We start from the raw sequence: 22558 nt of genomic DNA, 5'->3' as shown, positions 1-22558 counted from the left end.
GACACGGCCAGTGCTTTTCTTTTTCACTTTTAATGTTGGTATTGGATTATTTGGACATTTTTGTCATCAAACTCTTGTTTTAGCTTTCTGCATTATAAATGTTAATATAAGATATCCATTTATATGTCCATTTAGTGATTTATGCGTATTGCTAAGTGCCTTTCACATGAGTGGGAAAGTACCGAGTCATTATTTCCCACATAACACAACAATATGTTTTCATTCACAACTAACTGTGTATCTCTGTATTACCATAGCGATAGGGAGTTGTTTTTGCACTCCGTCGGCATTATTAAGGACGCAGGTGTTTCAACAGCTCCATGTAAACCAGATACACCACACACACACTGCTCATTCAGACTCTTGCCATTCACAAGACAATCTTGACTTCAATCTTTATTTGAATGACATATTTCCACCACACTTTCAAAATGATCTTAGCTTACAATTCTTTTTTTAAACTTTGGTTGTTGTTTATTTTTGTCTGTTGTATCAGCATGTGGCTTCTTATCCTCTAGTGTCACTTTTCTTATCTTTTTGTTATCTGTTTGTTTGTGCAAATAAAATAAAATAAAATCTAATATGAATTCCCCTACTTATTCATTATAAGTAGAGCAGCGGTTCCCAACCTGTGGGCCGCCAAATAATTTGCAAAACATTAGGATTTGTGTGGAAACATTTCATTATTAAGATTTTTTTTTTAACCTCCTTTCTTGATCCTCCTTAGCAACGGTCATTATGTCTGTTCTACTGGATTAACAACTTGTCACATGTTCTGAATTGACCAATCAGAACTTTATTTAGCCTCCGTATTGTTTACGGTTGAATGTGGGCCGCACATCTTTTTTTTATTCTTAAGTGGGCCCTGAGTTGAACAAGGTTGGGAACCGCTGAAGTAGAGGAACAAGTGAAGAAAAAACATCCGGCAAAGAACAATGTTCCTTTCTGTTCAAATCCCACCCCTCCTCCTCTTACCCTGCCTCCTTGGAGCTGAGCATCTTGGCCCAGATGAGGTCGGTGTCGATGGGCTCCTCCCGGGGGTTGGTGGAGCTGACCTGCAGCATCAGGGAGTCGCACGGGGCCCCCGTCAGCGTGGCCAGGCCCTCGATGGCACGCCCCGCCTGCAGGGCAAAGTAGGAGCCATGGAGTTTGGCCAGGGCCTTCTCTATCAGCGCCACCCATAGCTGCTTCCTCTGAGCCTGCAGGATGGGAAAGAGGAAGAGGAAACATTTATTAAAGTCTGAGTGTAGCTCACTGTAACAGGATGTTGTTTTATGGTGTTAATTTGAACCTGTTGGTAGAGTTTAAAGGTTGAAAGGATTTATGCTTCATCATATTGTTTCTTATCTTTTCATCACTGTGTTTATTACTGCTGCCTTATAATTTCATTCTGCCATTAGTGCATTCTTACTCATCATTGTAAAGGAATTCACTTGAGACTAATATCTCTTTTTCTTCTTATCCACATTATGTAGATCTGATATTATACAGTGTGTCTCGGCAGCATGTGTACGCCTGGTTATGTTTCTCTGTGTTTTATTTATTTCATAACGCCACACTTAATTTGTCTGGTAATTAATTAGACCTCCATGTACAATCCTCCTCTGTGGGGTCCTTTGAGACACACTCGTAATGAAACGCTGGATCATGAATAAGCTTGAACTTATATTAAGAAGTTAATATTACACTGATGTTAGGCTGCAACCCCATCAACAAACACAAAGCAACTAACAGTGGTCCTGCTTACTGATCAATCAGAGTGTTTATGTCTAATATATAGTGTTATATAATACTGCTGACAGTAACGACCCAGATTTGGGTGTCTTTAGCTACAAGAATAACAAATACAAAAAGACTTCTGTTTTAACTCCACATAACCGAGATATTCTTTTCTCATTTCCAAACGTATAGTCTTCAACCGACACCGACTCGAGTGACTGCACTTATGGCAGTTTATTCGTCTCTGTGCAGCTCCCTCTGGAGCCAGGAGAAGCTATATCAACACAACTCTCACATGCAGTAGTACACCCTAACCCTTGTAGACACTCTTTGATGTGGGGAGTTCCCCTTTAAGGGTCACAAAGTGGTGCGAGCGATAAAAAAGGAATGTCAGAGAGGGTATATAGAGTGTACATAGTGTGCATGTGTCAGCATTTAGTTTGGGCCTCTGTAAGTATCTGCTATCTATCTTCTCTAACCTCTCTGGCCTGAAAGAGGACACACATTATAAGAGTGGAATGTTTCTTTCCTCTCCAGCCATTCTGTATTGTTCGACCTTTGACACAAATAATGCATCTTGTCCACTGAATATCAATGAATATCTATTTTCTCCTCCATCACTTCTCCCTCCTTAAATTACTTCCACCTTCCCAATCTTTTTTCCTGACCTGGGAGAATAGGAGGTATCCGTAGTCGTCGCAGGGCAGCATGTCGTCCACCAGCACCGTCGTCCACGTGCCGTCTTTACACAACCGGACCTGGTAGGCCCCCTCCTGGCAGATAGTCCTGGTGATCATCACCCTCTCCACCAGCTCGGGACGCTCCGCCAGCACCGCCAGCGCGCTCAGGAACCTGGAGAGGGATAAAGATCAGTGGTTCGGAAAATGAAACGTCGGATCGGGGAAGGACAGCGGCGAAACAAATGGAGATACGAGAGAAATGATCAGCTGATTGTGACGGACAGGTGGATGGATGAATGGACGCCAGCTTAGTCAGAGAAGACAAGCAGTGATAGGGAATGTCGACTGCAATCAGAACAAAAACACACAGACTGACAATCAGCTGTAAATGTGGATTAAAACATCACTTTCCAAAAACATAGAGTACCTCAAGCTGTTATTTTAACATCATTTTTTAAACATGATTTGCCCTTATTGAAAATCAATCAGGTGTTATGAGTCAAGCTTCTATGCCTTCTGGTTGCCTCCCCATTGCTTTTCATTCAGCCTGCAGCAAAGACAAACCAGCTCGCCTCCCCTAATTAGCTTGCAAGAGAATTTAGTTAATCAAAAATCCGGATACATCAGAAAAATGCTAATTCCTCACAGAAGAGAAAGGAGGCTGGGGACGCGAGCGTCCGACTTGAAAGGAATAGATTTTAAAGTGAGCATAAGTTCATCTGAAAGTGTGGAGAGAAATCATACAAAGCTGATGAAATGCCAACAAACGGTTGAGGTTTGGGGACCACGATCGAAAAGTATTTATCTTTGTACGCTGATGACTCACCACTGATTTCAAGTATACTGACACGCTACATTAAAGGGGCCCTATTATGCTAATGTTCTGGTTTCATAACTGTTTTTCCTGTGTCATGTTTACATGCTTTAATATCAAAAAGTGTTTCTCATACTGGGTTGCAGCTCCTCTTTTCACTCTCTGTCTGAGACCAGAGACCAGTCTGCTGGCCGGCTCTTTTTTGATTGGTCAACCACTTAGAGATGTCCCGCCCCTTAGCCTATTATTTACAATGGGTTGGAGCACTAGCCCATAAAAGTGCAAGCTTTACATAGTGATGTCATTGTGTAACAGAAGTAAAGAAAGGAGAGGACTGGAGTTACAGATGAAAGCAATAATATCTCTTTGAGTCCAGTCAATGTGTGTCAGTGCAGCAGAGTGAAACTCTTTGTGTGGGTTCGGAAATGTGTATTAATAAAGCTATACAATGTCATCTGTTAAAGTGGCAGCCGAGTGAGCCAGATCAGCCCATTTAGCCGCTGATGAAAAACCAATCATCTGCAACAAAAAAAAAGAAATCAAGGGGAAATCCAATTAGCCGTGTCATAATGTGACTAATGTCAGCTTGTACTCAAGGACAACGTTGGACTGGCACTACTTTCCTCTGCATTCATTGGCTGGCTGAAGGGGGGCGGGGTTATTTGCTAGTTTATTAGGACAATGTTAGTGTGTATTAGAGAGAGAAGTATCTGGGTTACATCCTGTCGCGAGTAAGAGGATTTAGCTCTGGGGATATTTTTTGATAAGCCGTGTTTGCAGGAGATGTGGGGCGAGTAGTCCTATTGGCACAACTTTTTGAGGGTTCTTTGTTGTGTTAAGAGGAAGATGGCAGGAGGGTAACACACATATATACACACACAGACGAAAGGCCACGCGGAACAAGGGCAGGAAGTAATATGTCAACACTCTCATTCCTGTGACTAATCCTCCTGTCAGGTCAGGTGCATCTGTACATCTGTCCACCTACGCCCTGCTTCCTCTTTTATTTAATGCCCGCCATCTTTCATTTTCCTGCCTCACAATTTTTCCCTATCTCTCTTTGACTTGCTGTTTCACTGCCTCTCAGTCACTGTCTCCACCTCTCAATGCTAGCTTCAGGCTGTAGTGTTCGTCTAAAGCTGACCTTTCAAAAGGACTCAACGGAAACGTCGTGTTGTTCTTTTAGGATATTTTGTTTTAAACTAAAGCATTACTCTGGGTAGATTTCCCAGTTTTTTTAAGTTATTATTATGTAATTGTCTCTAGATTCTTTCAGGTTATCTTTCTCAAAGTGTCCCGTGCGGTTCTGTCAGCTCACCAGCAGTTTCCCAGCAGGCCTTGCAGGATGTCAGAGGGCCGTGGCGTGCGGAAGACGGACCACTTGACGCCTCGATCTTTGAAGTTGCTGCAGTTGATCTCGTGGGGGCGGAGCCACTTTTTGATTCGCTGCTGGACGCTGTCGCCCTCGGGGAAGCCCACGGAGCGAGGACCGGGGGGGAAACTGTCGTCCACAAAGTTCACAGAGTTCTGAGCCAAACAGGGGGAGACAGCAGAGGAACAATTAGAGGGGAACAAAAGGATGAGATGACTGAACCAGTTAAAATAAATGTCACCACCATTTTATTAAGATCTTTATTAAGAGAAATCATCTTATATTATGTTTGATTTGCACATTTTTAAAAGAGATTAAAGGTTAACAGAAATAATATGCATGTGCAGTCAAGGCAGAAACCTACTGTAGGCTTATTAAAACATATTATAAAAAAACATCAGCACAAAAAATATCAAATTATTAATTTCTGCATTCTTGAAATAAATATGGACATGGTTCATCAAATATATGTATCTACATGTTTTTTTTTTTAGTTAGACTCATTAGATTATTAAATGCCAAATGTTTTTGACAGTACTACGCAAGTACTTTTCATTTCATATAAATATAAAGACTCATATTGCATAATCCACGGCATTCTAAAGAGTAATGTCCTAAAAGTGTACAATACATTTTTAGGTAAAGGTTATTCATTTGGGTAGTTCTATAAAATGTTTTGAAACTTTTTAAAGCTTCCTGTTAAGTCTGTCCTATGTATTAATCATCATGCCCAAATGAGCAGATGAGATCACTTCAAATGCATAATGCAAGCCTGAAGGACACTTGGAGCTCTACCGTTAATCTCTTCCCTGCATGCCACATATTCTGCAGGTGGATGATGATTAATACAGGACACTACATGAGGCGTAGATTCGGGGTAGAACAAGGACAAGCTCCTGCCTTCCACAGTTAGTGGTGTGGCAGCAGGAATTACTGGCCCGCTGTTGGTGTGGCATCACACATCTGCACAGCGGGACACCTGATGTGGCGCCGTGTAGCAGGCAGGATACAGGACACATATGCAAATCACTTCTGAAACATTTCAAACGCTTCAGCTTCTGACACATTCTCTGCAGAGCACTGAGCATTCCTAATGGCTTTAACAATGTAGCTGCCTTTGTACTGTACACAGCACCTGAACTAAACAGCTAGACACCCAATCTGACACACTATCTGCCTATCTTAAACTCCTGTACACACACCGGAGAGGGCCAACAGCCGCGCACGCAGAACCTATCCTCTTTCCTGTTTGTGGTGTCAGGAGTGGACCCGGCGGGGGGCGGGGGGTGTAATGTGGGCGCCCGACGGGTGGCTCACGCTGAGGCCAATTGATTCCTTGCCAGACCCACAATCCAATTCTGTAGTCTAGAAGCAGCATTAGTAACCAGACAGAATCACTTTCAGCACTCCGGCCATCCGAGGTCTCCTTGTAGCTTACAGATTCTGCAGCTTACTGTATGTGTGACCCTTGTGCCAGCTCTCAATGTGTGGGCTCAGGGTCGTGTGGATTTACCACAGGGATGGAGGGAAAAAGCTTTGGCCTCTGAACTTCAAACTTTAATGTAAGATAAGATATACTTTTAATGCCCAAGCAGGGACATTTATGTAACTCAGAGCAGTCTGTACAGAACATGAATATGACCAAAGTGCTCTAAACAAGCACAGAAATACATATACTGCATATTTATCAAACGTATTGCACAAACATCATCATTTCAGATGCTTGGAAGATCAATCCTGTTTGGCTCTAATGGATGTTAGCTACAATAACAAGATTGCACTCACCTCTCATATCGTCAAGCGGGTTATTCCGAGTCATTTAAAAAAACAGGATAACCAGCATTTTGTCCATAAGAGCTACACTGTGCTAAACATGCTAATATTAGCCTTCTCACATATGGGGCGCCCAGGGTGTTTTATGGGCCAAATGTTTTTTTGTTTTTTTTTATTTACAAGACATTTTGAACCCATTTAATCTTATGAGTCACAGGGAAATGCAACTCCATTAGTAATCTTAAGAATCCATGAGCTAAGCTAAATGCATGCATTATCATAAGCAGTGTGGTATGTATGTAATAACATAAGTGCCAAAGTGTGAATGACGTGCACACACACAGAGAAGCATTTATGCTACCGTTCGGGTTGCGGTGTTGTGATACGGCCAGCGTAAGTCTAGCTGTCTGTCGTCCTGCTGCTGCTGCTGTCTCTGATTCTATCGCTGGGCACATGCCAGCGTGCAAACGAGACGCAATGAGCCAATTCAGAGCTACGAAAACCCGCTGCTGCCCTCCCGCATTCTCCCAGACTACACATGACTGCCAGGATTTAAGAAGGGATTTTCTTTTTTAAAGTAAGCTAGATATCTACATGTTGAAGACAACCTAGTAAAAAATGAATATTTGGTGACAAGGAGCTGTAGAGCTGGATTTCAAAGCGCCATACAATGAACACAAAATAAGCATCTCAAATCAACCTGGAATGTACAATACTATGACTATGAGATATGACAATTGTTTGCAGAAGATAAACACTAGATAAAATCGTATGCAGGGTGCAGGATTTGTAAAAGTCAGTATGGCGCTTTGATATAGGAGGAATTGATCATTTTGGCACAAAGGCATAATATTTTTAAATGATCATAGCGTGATTTTTACCATACAAATGTGTATTGCTGAATCTGCAGAATACTAGTGGTACTGTATGCCTCTGCATCTCAACACTTCTTCATTGAAACTGGCATTTTAACAAATATTTAGCCCTTAACAAATGTGATTCTTGCGATTTGAATACTGCACTAGTCCATTTCAATAGAATTGTAATTAATTGTGCAGCCTTACAATCTAAAATGCAAAACCTAAACCCAATATTACATATTTTGGGTTGCAACAATTCAAAGCAACAACTAGTGTCAAAAGGAAAACAAACAATATTCAGCCTGTTGCCATGAAGCATATTTGTGTTGCTCCCCCAGAGGGTGACATGGAAAAGGGAACAGAGGAACCCGCTCCAGCCATGCTGGGCTTTACAGTTCACTAGCGGCGCTGATGGCTGTTAGCAGCGTTTACTCGTCTGGCATAGTGAGTAAGCGGACACGCTCTGGGGCGCTGGCGTCAGGCACACACACCTCTCGCTCTCAAAACCAAATCAAGGAGAGTAGAAAGGCAAGGAGGCAGGGAAAAAGGACCAAAGAAAGGCTCATATTTCTTGTTTCTTGCTGTAGTTTCGGTCTTTATTGATTGCTGCAATCTGAACAAACTCTTGGGAAGGTTTCATCAGCAAAACCATGTGCTATAAACCCAAAGAGAAAAGGATCAGACACTGACACCTTCACTGTTTTTCTGTGCTCAGACTCCCCGCATGCTTTTGTAACACTTTAAACATTATTACATTTTAACCACTGGTGTTTTGGTGCTTGCCAAATGTTGATGCCTTTGACAGTGACGGAATAGAAAAAGTAGCTCTGCTTGTTTACCAACTGCCCCGGTTCATCTCTCTGACCCCTCAAACTGAGCTGCGGCACTTGATGCTGTCAGTGATTACACTCGCTATAGGGAAGCAGCTGATTTCTGCTCCTCTCCAGCTCTGCTTCTAAAAATAGGCCCTGTTTTCACCTTAAAACACCCACCCACCCACCCACCCACACCCACACCCCCACCCCCACACACACACACACACACACACACACACACACACACACACACACACACACACACACACACACACACACACACACACACACACACACACACACACACACACACACACACACACACACACACACACACACACACACACACACACACACACACACACACACACACACACACACACACACACACACACACACACACACACACACACACTTTACTGGGGGATTGAGTGCAGTCGTGTGGAGAGGGGATTGAGGATGGCAAAGGGAGATTTCATTTTTTAGATATAAGCAAAAGGAGGGAGAAAAAGAAACAGGGTGAGCATGCAGGGATAGATTTGATGGAGGGAGACGGGATAAAAAGTCGATGAAGATGGGAGAGTGCTTTGAAGAGTGCACAGCTAGAGCCTCAAATATTTGCCGGAGAAATGGAAAGATGATAAAAAAAGAAATACCGGCTTAACTGTTGCTTCCTAAATTAGGAAAAGAGGATGGGAAGGTGGGGATGAGGGATCTCTGATATCCTTCCTACTGAGCCAACTCCCCTCCCACGCTCGCAGAGATGAGCCCTGTGACTTTCAAAGAAGCCATTAATAATGCATAGTAGAGTGCACTCCATGCTATTGTAAACATGGCATGATAGGTGCTCTGCAGGTGTAATGAATGGGCACAAATGAGACAACCAAGTTCATTTAGGGAATAATAGCCTGCCTGGAAAATGACCTGAAGCTGAGCCGTTCTAGATTCTCCAATGCCAGGTTTCAAATGAGTCCAATCACATTTGTCTCGTTAATATTTATCACATGCTCTCAAATTAACCCATTTTACAACCATGAGCAGCATATCTATTCCAACATAACACAAGCCTATCCAAGGTGCAGTTTAGAGTTAAGTTGAGCTGGAAGTGGTGTTATTCATTTATTCATTCAAATGTCTTTTCTCAGCAGCCTTAGGTCTTTTAGGGCAAGTAGAAAAATCCGTCTTTAGTTTTTTATATTGTGACTATGAGTGTTCAACAGCACACAAGAGTGTGTGACACGCTTTAAAGACAAAACTGCTCCACTAAATGCAAACCTGCTTAGGTCAACCCTTTGGGAATTATGAATCATCCTACCATAATAACATATTGAGGCTGTCCATCAACATTGTCCCTAACCCTTACCACAGTAAACATGAAGAGAGAATATGGTGCCATCAAATCGGAGAGACGGGCCCCCACGAATGAATACCGTTAGACTAAAGCACTCTATTGTGGATTTGTCGATTATAAAATAAAAAGAGAATCACAGATTAAATGGATCTTAAACATATTGTCTACATTGATGTTATAATGAATGTGATCTGTCATTAGAGATGCTCCGATCGCCAATTTTGGGTCCGATCGCCGGTCCGATCGAGTGAGCGGGCGGGATCTTCCATTTTAAAGGGATGTTTAAAACTCAGTTAATGGGGCTCATTCACTGGCGCTTGTGCTGATCAAGTCCAATGAATTCCATTACCTTTGCTGTTATTTCTTTTGACTTCTTGCTGTCCCTGCTATAGGGTCCCTGCCGTTTAAATATTTCATTCACTGTCAACTGAGTGGATGACGGAGGTTTTACTGACTTAGCGCTGGCTTGCCTTTCATACTCGCCGTATACTTGGTTGTGATGAACTCTCAAATGTCGAATTAAATTTGTGGTATTAAATTGTCGTTGTTTTGTTCCACCACGGGGGATTTCTGCTGCGCACTCCTTGCATACCGCTATTTTAATGTCTGTTTCGGACACCTTGAAATATTGCCAGACTGTTGAAGCCCTTTTGTCAGTTTATTTTGCCGCGTCCAGAGAAAAAAAGTGTTATGTATTTCACGTCATCATTTTACGTCATGCGATCGGCTCTCGCGACCGGCATGTTTAGAGGGCACCGATCGATCGGTAGAGAGTGAATATCGGCCGATATCGATCGGAGCATCCCTATCTGTCGTTAAACTACTATCTTATTAGAGGAAGTGGCATGGAAAAGTTTCCACATCCTAATATGGTAGCAGAAGAAGACTCTCTCTCCAAACAGCTGAACACTCTGAATTCGACCAATCAGGGCTCATGAATGAACAATTCCTCTGAAAGTCCTCTTGATCTTTGAACATTAAATGTCAAGGTGCTAAATGAAGTAAATAATGCATAATTATTCAAGATCTTTAAGAAGACAGACAAGCCCGTAATTACAAAAACATGATTATATTTTCTCCCTTCAGAAAAAAACCAGTAAATGATTAACTTCCTAACATCTGACATTTACGCTGCTTGATGAAAATGTTCTAACTATGGTGTGTAGTGATGGAGAGGAAGGAACAGGCGTCTGTTTAACTAGCTCCGTAATTGATACTTTAATTACTTGGCAAAATGGATGCGCGTCGGTTAAAAGGGATAATAAAAATATGATTATCTTTTAGAGAAAAATGTCCTATTATACAGTAAGATTCCTCGCATAAAGTAATGTAACATCTTCCTAGATACAATAGCAACTCTTACATTTAAATCAGACCAGGCTAAAAAGACTTCTGATTAGGGATGTCCCGATCACCTTTTTTTGCTCCCGATCCGATTCCGATCATTTGATTTTGACAATCTGCCGATACCGATTTTTCCCGATCCGATCTTTATGCAATGCATTAAGAGAAAAAAAAGGTAATAGATAACTGCTGGTCATCCAACGCGATGAATTCAGCTATCTTGGCTGTTATTTTTTGGGCCTTTTCACTGTTCTGGGGCAGTTTTTCTCTTTCCTTTGAAAAGTCTCCACCTTGCAAACATTGCATCTGGCTGTTACACTGCCTTCACTTTCAATTTTATAATACTTCCAAACTCCTGACATTTTCTCTGTCCCGAGTCACCAGCTGAACGTAGCCTCTCGTTAGCTTACTGCTACTATTAGACACTGCGCCCTGCCCACTCTGTTGCCAGAATTGAGAGAAATAAGCAACCAGGTCTATGAAAACACGCCCAAAAGAAGCAACACATAAATGATGTTGTGTAATTTTAAACCAAAACTAAGGCCTCAGGATCACTTTAAGACGTGAACATGGTCATTTTTGTTTTGTGACATTAAATAAAATAATATAAATATTTTATAAAAAAATAAAAAAAATCCTGATCCGCAATTTTTTTCTCCCGATTCCGATCTTTTGAAAATCACGTGATCGGCTCCGAGCCCCGATCACGTGATCGGATCGGGACATTTCTACTTCTGATACAGAAGTGACTTCCCTAAAACAGACATTTGAGGTTTTTTTTTTTTTTTTTTTTTTTTTTTTAAAATCAGACTTTGGTGATTTGATAGTCTAAACGTATATACGTGTACTCTATGATCTCCTCTGTGTCTGCAGCTCATTGAAGTGGCCACAATATAGCCGCCGGCCGTTTAAAACTCCGCTAACGAAGCAAGTGCAAACAGAAGCAATGACAAAGCCTATTAACATTTCTCTGAAATGAGAGAGATTGAGGGAACAATGCCAGAGACATAACAAAAAGAGGAATTACAATGAGGGAACTGTGCTCTGAATCGGCAATGTGCACCCTGTGACGCATTGCACATCCAAAAGAGCAGACTTTATCATAAAAGCAGAGGAAAACTTAGCATAATGTAAAGATAAGAAGGAACACATGATGATAAATGACCCTGCCTGAGGATACAAACTTGATACTTGGAGAAATATGTACTTGTTTATCCTTTGATGCAAATCAATACTTGTCATAAACATGGCCGGCCCAAAGCCATTTTACTTCACTAATGAAACACAAAGACAGTTGTTGATGTTTTGTTGTGCTTTCCAGCAACACATCATTTGTCTCTTACCTCTCTGCAGAAGCTGACTATGTTCTCCAAAAGCTCCTTGGCCTCGCCTTCATCATTTCGCCGCCGGGCGTCCACATGCATGCTCTCCCTCCTCTTCAGAGGCTTCACCACCTTACGGAGGGTGAGGTACTGCTGCGGTGTGTGGCACGCTGCACAGTTCTTGGACTTGAGGTCGTTGAGCAAGGTGCACGCTGGGCAGCTCCACTGTCCCACCTTCTCCTGGAGGCTCGATGAGATGATGGAGGAGGAGCTAGAAGAAGCGATAGCAGAGGAGGAGGAGGAAGGGTAGCCCCGGGCCTGTTTCCGTGCTTTATGACCCGAGGAGGAGGAAGGTGTGCAGGAGCATGACACGGCACCGCAGTGTGTGCAGCAGCGAGGCAGGGGCTGCTCCTGAAAGCCGTGCAGCTTGGAGGAACCGCATGCCGAGCACTTGGGGGCCCCTGTGGGGTTGCGCAGCGTGCACTTGGAGCAGGCCCAGGTGCTGAAGTCCGGGCTGGAGGGGCTGGCGGGGGTAAACCGTACCGACTCACAGCCCACCAGGTCAATGAGGTCAGCCCCAGCTCTGGAGGAGCGGCAGGTGTCGCACTTCGACGAGCTACCTGGGTTGGCCAGGGCACAGCTAGGGCACTTCCAGCTGGGGGCCCCTGAGGAAGCAACAGGCAGATGGGGGTTCAGCGGGTGGTCTTCTTCCTCCAAGATACTGAGGCGTTTGCTGGGGTACGAAGGTTCCTGGGGTTGTGCGTGTTTGGGCTTGGCCGGCCGCTGTGGGCCTGGCTGGGGGGGCACACCGGCTGCTGAGGGGGAGGTGGGGCTGGGGGTGTTGGGGCCCGGGTTTGTAGGGCGCCCTGGGGGGGGCACCTCTCTCCTGCTGCGGGGCACAGGGTTGTTATGGAGGGAGGAGGAGAAGGACGTAAAAGGGGAGGCGAGGGGCTGCGAGGGGACGTTCGGAGGTTCTTGAGGGTCACAGGGGGGGGGCGGGGGGGAGTCGTCCGTTAAGTCTATAAGTAGCGGGGCAGCCCCTGCTGTGTGGACGGGAAACCCCAGTACAGGTGTGCGCACCTCAGGCACCACTAGCGACTCAGGGGGAATTTTAGGTAAAGACAGTTTCCTGGGGCCGCCACAGGCTGAGCATGACAGAGCCACGGGGGTGTTGTGGAGCGTGCAGCGAGGGCAAGCCCACCCTGAGTGATGCCCCTCCGGGACACACACCTCTCCGTTGCTCTCGGATCGGCGCAGCACTTCCTCTTTAGCCGGATGCTGTCCATGGGGCTCGAGGAGAACCATTGGGGTGACGATAGGTGTTGGAGGTTCGGAGGGAGCAGGTGGGAGGCCGTTGGCTGTGGCAGCTATGGTGGTGGTAGGGGGGGTAGGGGTGGTAGGGGAGGGTCCGAAGCCACACACGGTGCAGGCTCCGGACCCCTGGGAGTTGTTGAGCGTACAGCGGGGGCAGGCCCAGCGGTGCTCCTCGGTGCTGCTCAGACGCAGGATCTGGTTCAGGTCGGGTTTCTGGCGCGGCGCCTCACAGATGGAGCAGCGAGGGGCGACGCCGGCATTTAAGAAGGTGCAGCGTCCACACGACCACTCGCTGCCTCGCACCGCCGCTGCCATGGAGCCAGGGGAGTGAGAGTGGCTGGAAAAGAGAAAAAACTATGAGTTAAAGCAAATTCAACAACCAAATGAGTCAGGAGTACATTCTGCCAACTAGAACCGCTTAGCAATACATGCATAATAAGCAGTCAGTTGGAGCAATGGTAAAGTGTTGGTTGAGCTAAACAGGAGGGAAAGAAAAAAGACAGACAAAAAAGAGTGAGAGATAGAGATTTTTTTAGAAAGCCAGAGTGAATACTTGCTTCCAGTCAACTAAGGTGATTATCTAAAAGGCAAGAGAGGAAAGCTGAAATATCTGCGAGTGCAAGAGGAGGAGAGACAGGCAGAATTAGAGAAGAAAAATAGAGTGTGAGAGGGAAAGATTAGCCAGTGCAGGGGGAAAATCAAATCTCCCTCCTGGGGGCTGTGAGGGCAGTAAATCCATACACAATGGCCACATGATTAGAGCCAGGGAGACGGCACATATATAGAGAGGAGGAGCCAGGGGAGAGGAGGCTGCCGTCGTCTCAGAATACCAAGAAAGCAATCCTTCAGTCCTCCTGACTGACACTTATTAGAATGGAAAAAACACATGGGATCTCCTCCACTTCGTATTAGCACTCCTCTCCCCTCTGACTCGTAGAATGCTAATGCAGGGTAGAGGGGGGCAAATTAAGGTCATGTCAATCCAATGCCCAAATGAATTTCCTAATGAATTTTGAATGCACGACTCGATTAATTCAGGCAGGCATATTTTAGCGCTAAATCTCTTTTAATTGTGGATTTGAGGCAATTTAAAAACAACCATAAACATCTTTAACAGGGCTTCAGTGGTGTAAACAGTGCAGAGGTAAATGCGAGCAGAGGGGAACAAATCCATTTTAGACCGTTTTCAGAAGAATATATGAGAGCAATGCATCTATCTAGTCAGCTACTCGCTTGGTTTCAACACATAGTAACCTAAAGCAATCTGTTATGGCGGATTGACTTGTACATACAGTTCGTTCTGTGGGCTTGCAGTTCAGTCAATCAGAGGTATTGATAGTGGATATATTAGGGCCTTTGGGAGGGGAAGCAGCACAGTTGGATATCTCCAGAGAGCGAGTGGGGGGGGGGGGGAGTGGAGAGCGACGCCCTGAGGGATGGACGAGGTTGCTGTCTGGACAAGCACATAAATGTCACTGTCACTCTAGCTGCTCATGTGTGAACAGCAACAGAGAGATGGTAATGTGGGAATTGCAGGGTAGCGGTGGGTTAGGTGCTAAGAGCCTGAAAAGAGCAGTGCTCTTCACATTGATCTCTGAAGCAGAGGTGTTGCCCTCAAAATGACCCGTGTGCTTTCAGCAAGGCTCTTTTGGGGAATATTTTTTTTTCTGCAAGAGAATCAGAAATATTTTATTTATCCCCTTGGGAAATTGGATTTTGAGACAGTTGCTCCATTTTAGAAAAATATTAAATAAAATAAAGTAAATTATTTTAAACTAAATTGACAGGAATTTATATTAAATTGTAATAAGTTAAAGTGTTCTAAAATATATAATTACATTTTTTAACAATTGCTCCATTGGAAAATAAAATTAAATAATTCAAAAAATGTAATTGTATTAAAACAAAATATGTATACAAACAGAGAAGAGAAAAATGTATACAAAAATATATGATTCTAAATTAAATTATGAAATTATAATAAATGTAAATATGTATTCAAACATGGAGAAGTTAAAGCAAAAATGTGCAAATTGAATCACAATATACATCATTCTATTTTGTAACTGTCGCTGCATTTTAAAATAAAATGAAATCAGATAACATTTAAATATTTTACTTTAGGTCAAACGTGTACATTGACCCACAATATATAAATATGTTCAAATATGTATAATGCTATCAATTATGGAAAACCCCGTAACTGCTCTAAATGTACAGTTTAATACAGTTGTAATGCCAAAGTGCTGTGAGTATTGCACAGTTGACTAATTGCCAAAAATGCTGATGCTCCCTGTAATTATTTCCAATTAACATATTCTGATAATCCTGTTGATTTCTCATTAGAGCATGTACAAATCAACCTCCCAGTGCATGTGACATTTAACTGCTGAGGAAGTAGAGAGGAGTGTAGATCCGGCTCTTCTCCTCTGCAGCACCATGAGTCCTGCCCAGCTAATTGCCCCAAGTTCAACTCCATTAAACCTTTCAAACCAGGCGAATCGTCCGAACCCAGGGGAACCTCTCACAGAAAGTCTCCTGCTCCCAACACACTGTGCTCTCCTTTCGTCAACTCTCCTCCCTAAGGTAAGGAGGAGAATGACAGCGCGCGGGGGGGGGGTCTTTGGATGTCTTTGTGTGTGCGTGGGTCCTTGCCTCTGGGTTGGTGTATGCAAGCATGACTGTATCTATTTGTAGATATAGCATAGTTGCTTGTTATATTGTCCAACTACATTTGTTTGTGTGTTTTCTCCGCCGCTAGGCAGCAACCGTATGGAAGAAGAAGTCCCAGTTCTTAATGTCAGGAGCCATTAGCTGTGGATTCATTGTCCTGGGCTGCATTCAGCACTCCCTACATAAACCAGAGCCCTCTTTGTGAGGAGGAAACTCAGCCTTCCAATGAAAACAGTGAGCAAAACTAGAAAAACACATTTTTTGCGAAGACACACAAACCCTAGGAAATGAATACTTTTCTCTTTTTTGCTTAGTCTTTTATCCCAGTACTATCTGCCATGTCCCCGTGGTAGCTCTGCAATATTAAGTGTTCCAACAGTATCAGTCAAGTGTGTATTTCAAAAAGAGTGAAAATCCTTTCCTTCAAATTATTAAATATGATCTGAACATATTCCAACCATCCCCAAAGAACCTGTGCCGAGTCTCCACACTACAACACCCCCCTCACCCCTAATTGAGTTAAATGTGGTTGAATCAATTGGTGGCCCCATGCTAGCATTGATGGCACATGTTCACACCGTGCTCAGCTCTCCTGCCTATCTGAGGGCCGCAAACAGCAACGACGACGACAACAGCAGCCTCAGCGAGAGTCAAAACCTCGCGTCTGATGACAGGTTCTTCCCCATGGCCATTTTCATAACTGTCAAACCCTCTTTTCATCTTGAGCGGGAGAGCAAAGTCACAGTGTCAGCCACATGGAGACTTTGTCAAAGCAATTGATTTGGTTCTCGGCGGAGCGCAGGGATTGCAAATCCATTACGTTTCTGTCTGCAGCGAGCCAAAGTGGGAGCTTTTTAATTTAAGTGATCGCAAGGATTTTTTTAATATTTAGCTTAATTATCTCATTATTTTCAGTTGTAAGCACATCACTTATTAAATGTAAGTAACGCACGGTGAAACACTACAACCATTATACTGGGCCTCAATTAAAAAGGATACGTTGAAAGTGAAGTACACATACACACGGTGCGCACACACACGCACACACCGTATGAAAAGTACATGCCCGCAGCTGATGAACCATTTCAGCCGGCGATGCTTTGACCCTACATAAAAAGAGGCTTTAAGTGTGCATGCTCCACTCAGGAGTGTGTACAACACACACGTACACACAGACACACCTTTTGTCCTTGGCCCTGTGCTCAGTGGAGCCGCTCTTAAAGTGCCCACTTCAGCTCCTCAGTTCCCCAGTGTCGCAGACCTGGGCGAGTAGCCAATAGCTTACAGTGAAAGAGGAAGAAGAGACCGAAATATAGCCAGTGAAGGAGAGAAAGACACCTCTGCTCTAGAAAAAGCCATCGTTTTGCAATGAGGCCCTCAATGAATAAAGTACCTGTAGTCTAAATTAATTTAAGTAAGAGCATCAATGACCCCAGGCCAGTTTGTTAATGCATCAGTGGGCGTAAGATAATCATAGAGCACTTTAGCAGACTGATACAAGGCGTGAGTGCTCTACAGCGCTCATGCTGCGGGAAAAAGTTAATTTACACAACGAAGGAAGTCCTCAGGCTTTCGATAAAAAAGGTACCTGTAGAGAAATACAGAAGGCTTTAAGAAATGTTAAGGTTAGTCCTAAAAGGCGCTGAAGTTGGCCACCTACGACTGGCCACATGGATTCGTTCCAAACACTGAACTCGGTTGCGAGATCAGGTGAACGGAGTCTCGCCAGCTTCTCCCCGTGCCGCTGTGAGACATTTGGCCTTTGTGCGACAGTCCTTAGCGCTGCCTTTCCGTGGCTGGCCCCGGGTCCAGGGCCTGAAGGGAGGGCGGGATACCTTCTACTGCCATCGGAGGCAGAGTGTATCTGCTTTAAATATTGACAGTCCATTTCCTTCATGATTAAAAATGGCAGTAGATTTGAAGTGTGTTAACAACATTCATATTCAACTACTTTTTTAAATGGCAGGTCTGTTTGTGTTACATCATCATCAGATGTACAGTACACCGAGCTACAGACATGTCTTTGGTTTCATTCTAATCCAAACAACAAAGGACATGACTAACAATGAAAGAAGAACAAAAAGGACAAGATGTCACAATTCCTTTTAAACAATTCAAACACTTACAGTTACTGGCTGACTAAATGAATCCTGACATTAAACTAAGATAAAACACAGTCAGTCAGAACTTCACAGATGTTATAACATGGCCCAAACTCAAATGTTTCTCAAAGCCTTCACTTTAGCACAAGGAATCACACGGATTGCCTCAATCCTGACATATTATTGTCCACTCTATTTTCTCGGTGCCCTTTAGACTCGTCAGCAATAATATAATTACACTTCCAAACGTCTTATCTCACATGCTATGTTGTGTATCTGAGAGCAGCATACCAAGTGAACTTCCTGGTATGACAGACAAAAAACTCTAATGCTTATCTTGTCCAAAGCGTTCTGTGTTAGAGTTTTACTCACAACAGGGTGTACTTTGAGGGTTTGTGACTCTGCAGACCGTTTACATGCATAAAAAGCTACATAACACACAAGGGGACGGGTAATAACCGGAAAAGCATGACATGGGACCTTTAAGTATTTCTATAGAACATTTAAATGGCAAACTAGCTCATCAGTGGCTGGGTTTGGTTCTCCTACTTAATAATGCAGCCTATCCATTCAGTGTTGGGTAATTGTAGCTAGCTAGACTTTTGCACCGACAGAAAAACCCTAAAATATGTTTTCAAACAGATTTATATGACCAACCGAACATATTGCTATGAACAATTGAAAAAAAACGTAGTTAATTTAGTATTTTTTGATGATCAACTCATTTGTTTAAACCATTAATGAATCATTTATAATTTCAAGCTAAAACATCAAACATGTTTTACATATGTTAAGCCTTAGATTATTGCCAATTGAATTTCTTGGATGCAACTAGGGTAGTTAGAGCAATTTTAAGACACTCACGTTGGGTCAATTAACCCTAATACATTATCAATAGGGTAATCAATAATGCAGATGAACAGACACCATCTTACGTCCATGCTAACGCTGCAAAACACATTTTCTTTTCCTGCTAGCCTCAAGGTTGCCATTGCAATATGTTGCATTGCAGTTTAATGTATAAGTACATGGATGTTTACGTAATGTAATAAGGCCTACATTGTAAATGCTTTCGCCATTTTCTTTTTCTACTTCTGTTGATTCCTCTTAAGATTTCAGTCATATGGTTATAAGGTATTTTATTTGTTATTCGAACTTATTGATGACCAGATTTGCAACATTAGTTAACAGCGATTACTAATAGGTTGTGAGGCTGGAAAAGTGCAGGTCTGACTGATTTGAACTGCCTGTGCGTTGGTTCCAGATGTAACCCCCACACAAACAAATAAAATGAGTCACTCCTCTAATAAATATTTACTGCCGCAGTTTTGAGTGGACACAGGGCGATAGCCGGAGACGTAGATACTTTAGCTTATAAAATGTTTATGTTGCACTTATGTTGTTACTGTGCACTTTATGATGGACCTGTTTAATAGCTGCAACCCTAGAAATGACGGGGACGCAGGGAGGGATTTCCATAACTACCAGCTACAAGGGCATTACTCAGGTTTTTTTCAGAGCCCTGGCATTACAGTTTTTTTTACTTTATCTGATCACTAGCCGACAGAACGATGATGCACTGCTTGTTATTAGATCAGAGAAGCGGTACAAAAAGAGAAAGGATAATGAGTGTCAAAACATTCGGCTGCATCTGAACACACCCAGAAAACTCGGGGATTAGATCAGCGCTTTCACACATTCTCCATCATACTTGAGGAATCAAACGAGGAAAGACTCTTTTTTCAGCCCTTTAGTCATGAATGCAGTCTGTCTGCCGCAGTTTTATCTCGAAAAAAAGATTTTGTTTATCGCTTGATTGTGGGATTTTTCTCGCTTGTAGGATCAGAGCACTTAAAAGTTATTTTTCCCTGAGCAAGAATTCCTTCCCGGTTTTCCGAAGAGCCGATAAGTCAGGGTCAAAGACTTGACGATTAACTTTAACAGCCTCAGTTCTACCTGGCAAGCATTATGTTGTGGCATGAATATGACTCATTACTCAACACTGACGGCTTCTCCGGAATTCATTAAACCCAACATGATGGAGCCGAGTCCATGACTGCAACTTAGCTGAGAGGCAGATAAACAGTTTCTACTGTGACATGTTGAGACAGACTTGATGATTTGACACAAAGGATCGGGGACAGTGGCGCCTTAGTCATAGAGGACAGGCCAACTGCATAATTGGGTAGTTTTGATGCAGAGGACACTTTTTAATTAGGTTTTTGGAGAATAGGTATATAAAATGTTGGCACAAAAACTCCTACCGTAGCAAATTAGACAAAGGGTCTTTTGAAAAAGTGCCGAGACATTCCTCCATAAACATGGCTGATGATATACACTATAAAAATGTAAACATCACAAGAAGAATGTCACGCTGTAGAACACAAGGGTGTTGTTGTATAGACGTTATGTTTCATGGTAATAGCATGCATGAAGACATCTGAGTATGGTTATGTGTTTTATGAGAGCAACTTGTTGTTTTAATGCAAGCCAGAACCCTGATGCTCACAGACCTCATGATCAAGGCCTCAAACCCCAGGACTCATTTCAAAATAAGAGATGATATAACAGTGTTGAACAAAAGATACTAATACTTCAAACACTGGCCAAAAGGGGGGAAGAGAGAGAAGCTTCTGACCTCTAGCTGTGCCCTCAGTGAATATTTTAAGACCGGAGCTCATTTTTGACGAGTGAATGTTTCGATGGTGGAGACAGCTTCAGACATTTGAATCTTTAAACAGAGGAAACTGTCTGACTGGGTTTCAGGAGACATCAGTAGCACAAAAAAGAGCGTGAGCAAGCAGGAAGCTATGGAGTCACGGAGGAAGAAGAGGGAGGAATGGAAAGGGCACGATGTTACAGCTGACGCTCTGATTATCTGAACTTCCTGCGGGCACCCAAACATATAGGGCAGGGTCACTGCTGCTGACACAGTACTGCCTTCAGCCGGAGGGGAACTTCTTAGACAGGCGGCGCAGAAAGGAGCTCTACTTCCTGTTTCAAAGATACAAATTCAACTCCACGAAGGCAGACTTCTTGCCAAGAGGTTCCTGAAGCTCCCTGGCTTTTATCTGACTGACATCAATAAACACTGACATGAATAATCAGCTTGTTATGTGTTCCTCCAGAGGTGTAATTTGCCAGCACATGTTTCTTTCCGTGTGTGAGGCTGCCATATGTGGTCTTATCTAGGGCCCGATAGAATTAGGTTACAGAACATATGCTACAGATTTCCATGGCAACAGGAGTGGTGGGGATCTGGAAACATGTCAGATTCAGGGCCAATAGGCTGTTTTTTTCTTGCCGCATCGATGCTCTGTTTTCCAAAGAAAGCCACACTGTGAGACAAAGCATGCGTGCCAAATCTATCCGGGTGGCTCGGGGACTGTCCCTGACGCTGCCCTGTCTTCACCAGACAGGCAATAGCCGTGGAGGACGTGCTGAAATAATTCAGACATAAACACGGCCACTGAGCACTGGCTGAATCCAAGTGGACCCGTTTTAATCCAATTAAAGAGAGGGGAGCCAGTGGAATGGAGCTGCGATAAACGCTATCATCCATCATGCTGGGACAGTGGAGAGCCGGGGATCGACTCTGGAGAGAGCAGACTCCAACTGTAAGGGCTCCAAAGGCCATGTGCAAAAGGAACCCAGCAGCACTTCAGGGCTGAGATCAAAATGAAGCACAGTCACATTGTTTACTTAAACAATAATAGGATAATAATACTGTGTTGCTGCTTTTAAAATGAAAACAATTAGACACAACAACACCCCATCTTCATCTGCTCAGTGGGTTGTAATGCTGAGTGAAACTTCACAGTTGATTCAGTACACACAAACACTTCCCAAAGTCAATGGGGTCGCTGCTGGATGAAAACAAATTGAAAATACCCAAGGACAACACTGTTCCTGCAGTCTCCAAGCTAGGAGAGATGGGAAAAGAAACGTTTTATGGGACAATATATTTGAGAATAAACTGTACGAGAACGCCTGAAGTTAAGCTTGGCTCATAGTGTTCTGTTGTTTCTATATTTCATGCTCTGTCACAGCTCAGCAAAGCTTGCCTAACATTATTAGGCTCACTCAGCAGTGTGTGTGTATATGTGCATAAGACTGCAAGTCAGTGTGTGTGTGTGTGAGACAGAGGGGGAAGATATAAGGGCATGTTCCAAGTGCTGCTGCACACTGTTTCTAAAACATCTATTGTCAGGATATGTGTGTGTGTGCCTTTTGCCTCCCAGCAGGAGACTGAACGGTGTGTATCTCTGCCTGTGTTTATGTGCTCAGCTGACTGAGGTGGAGTCTGATGTGTGATGAGGACAGAGGCTTATTGCTACAGAGATGCACAAACTAGGGCTGCTCGATTATGGCAAAAATCATAATCTCAATTATTTGGGTCAATAATTGATATCACGATTA

The 22558-nt window shown here is 43.4% G+C and overlaps 1 protein-coding gene across 1 annotated transcript in view; it reads right to left on the bottom strand.

Moving 5' to 3' along the window:
- capn15 (calpain 15) overlaps positions 1-22558 on the bottom strand; it is a 36407-nt gene that overhangs the window by 10187 nt on the left and 3662 nt on the right. Inside the window, 4 exon segments of the mRNA XM_079656852.1 lie at positions 976-1199; positions 2388-2571; positions 4532-4740; positions 12072-13701. Coding sequence (XP_079512978.1) covers positions 976-1199; positions 2388-2571; positions 4532-4740; positions 12072-13701 — 2247 coding nt within the window.

Source organism: Notothenia rossii (assembly GCF_949606895.1).
Source record: "Notothenia rossii genome assembly, chromosome: 11".
NCBI classification, from domain to species: Eukaryota; Metazoa; Chordata; class Actinopteri; order Perciformes; family Nototheniidae; genus Notothenia; species Notothenia rossii.
This window is presented reverse-complemented; position numbering and strand designations above follow the sequence as displayed.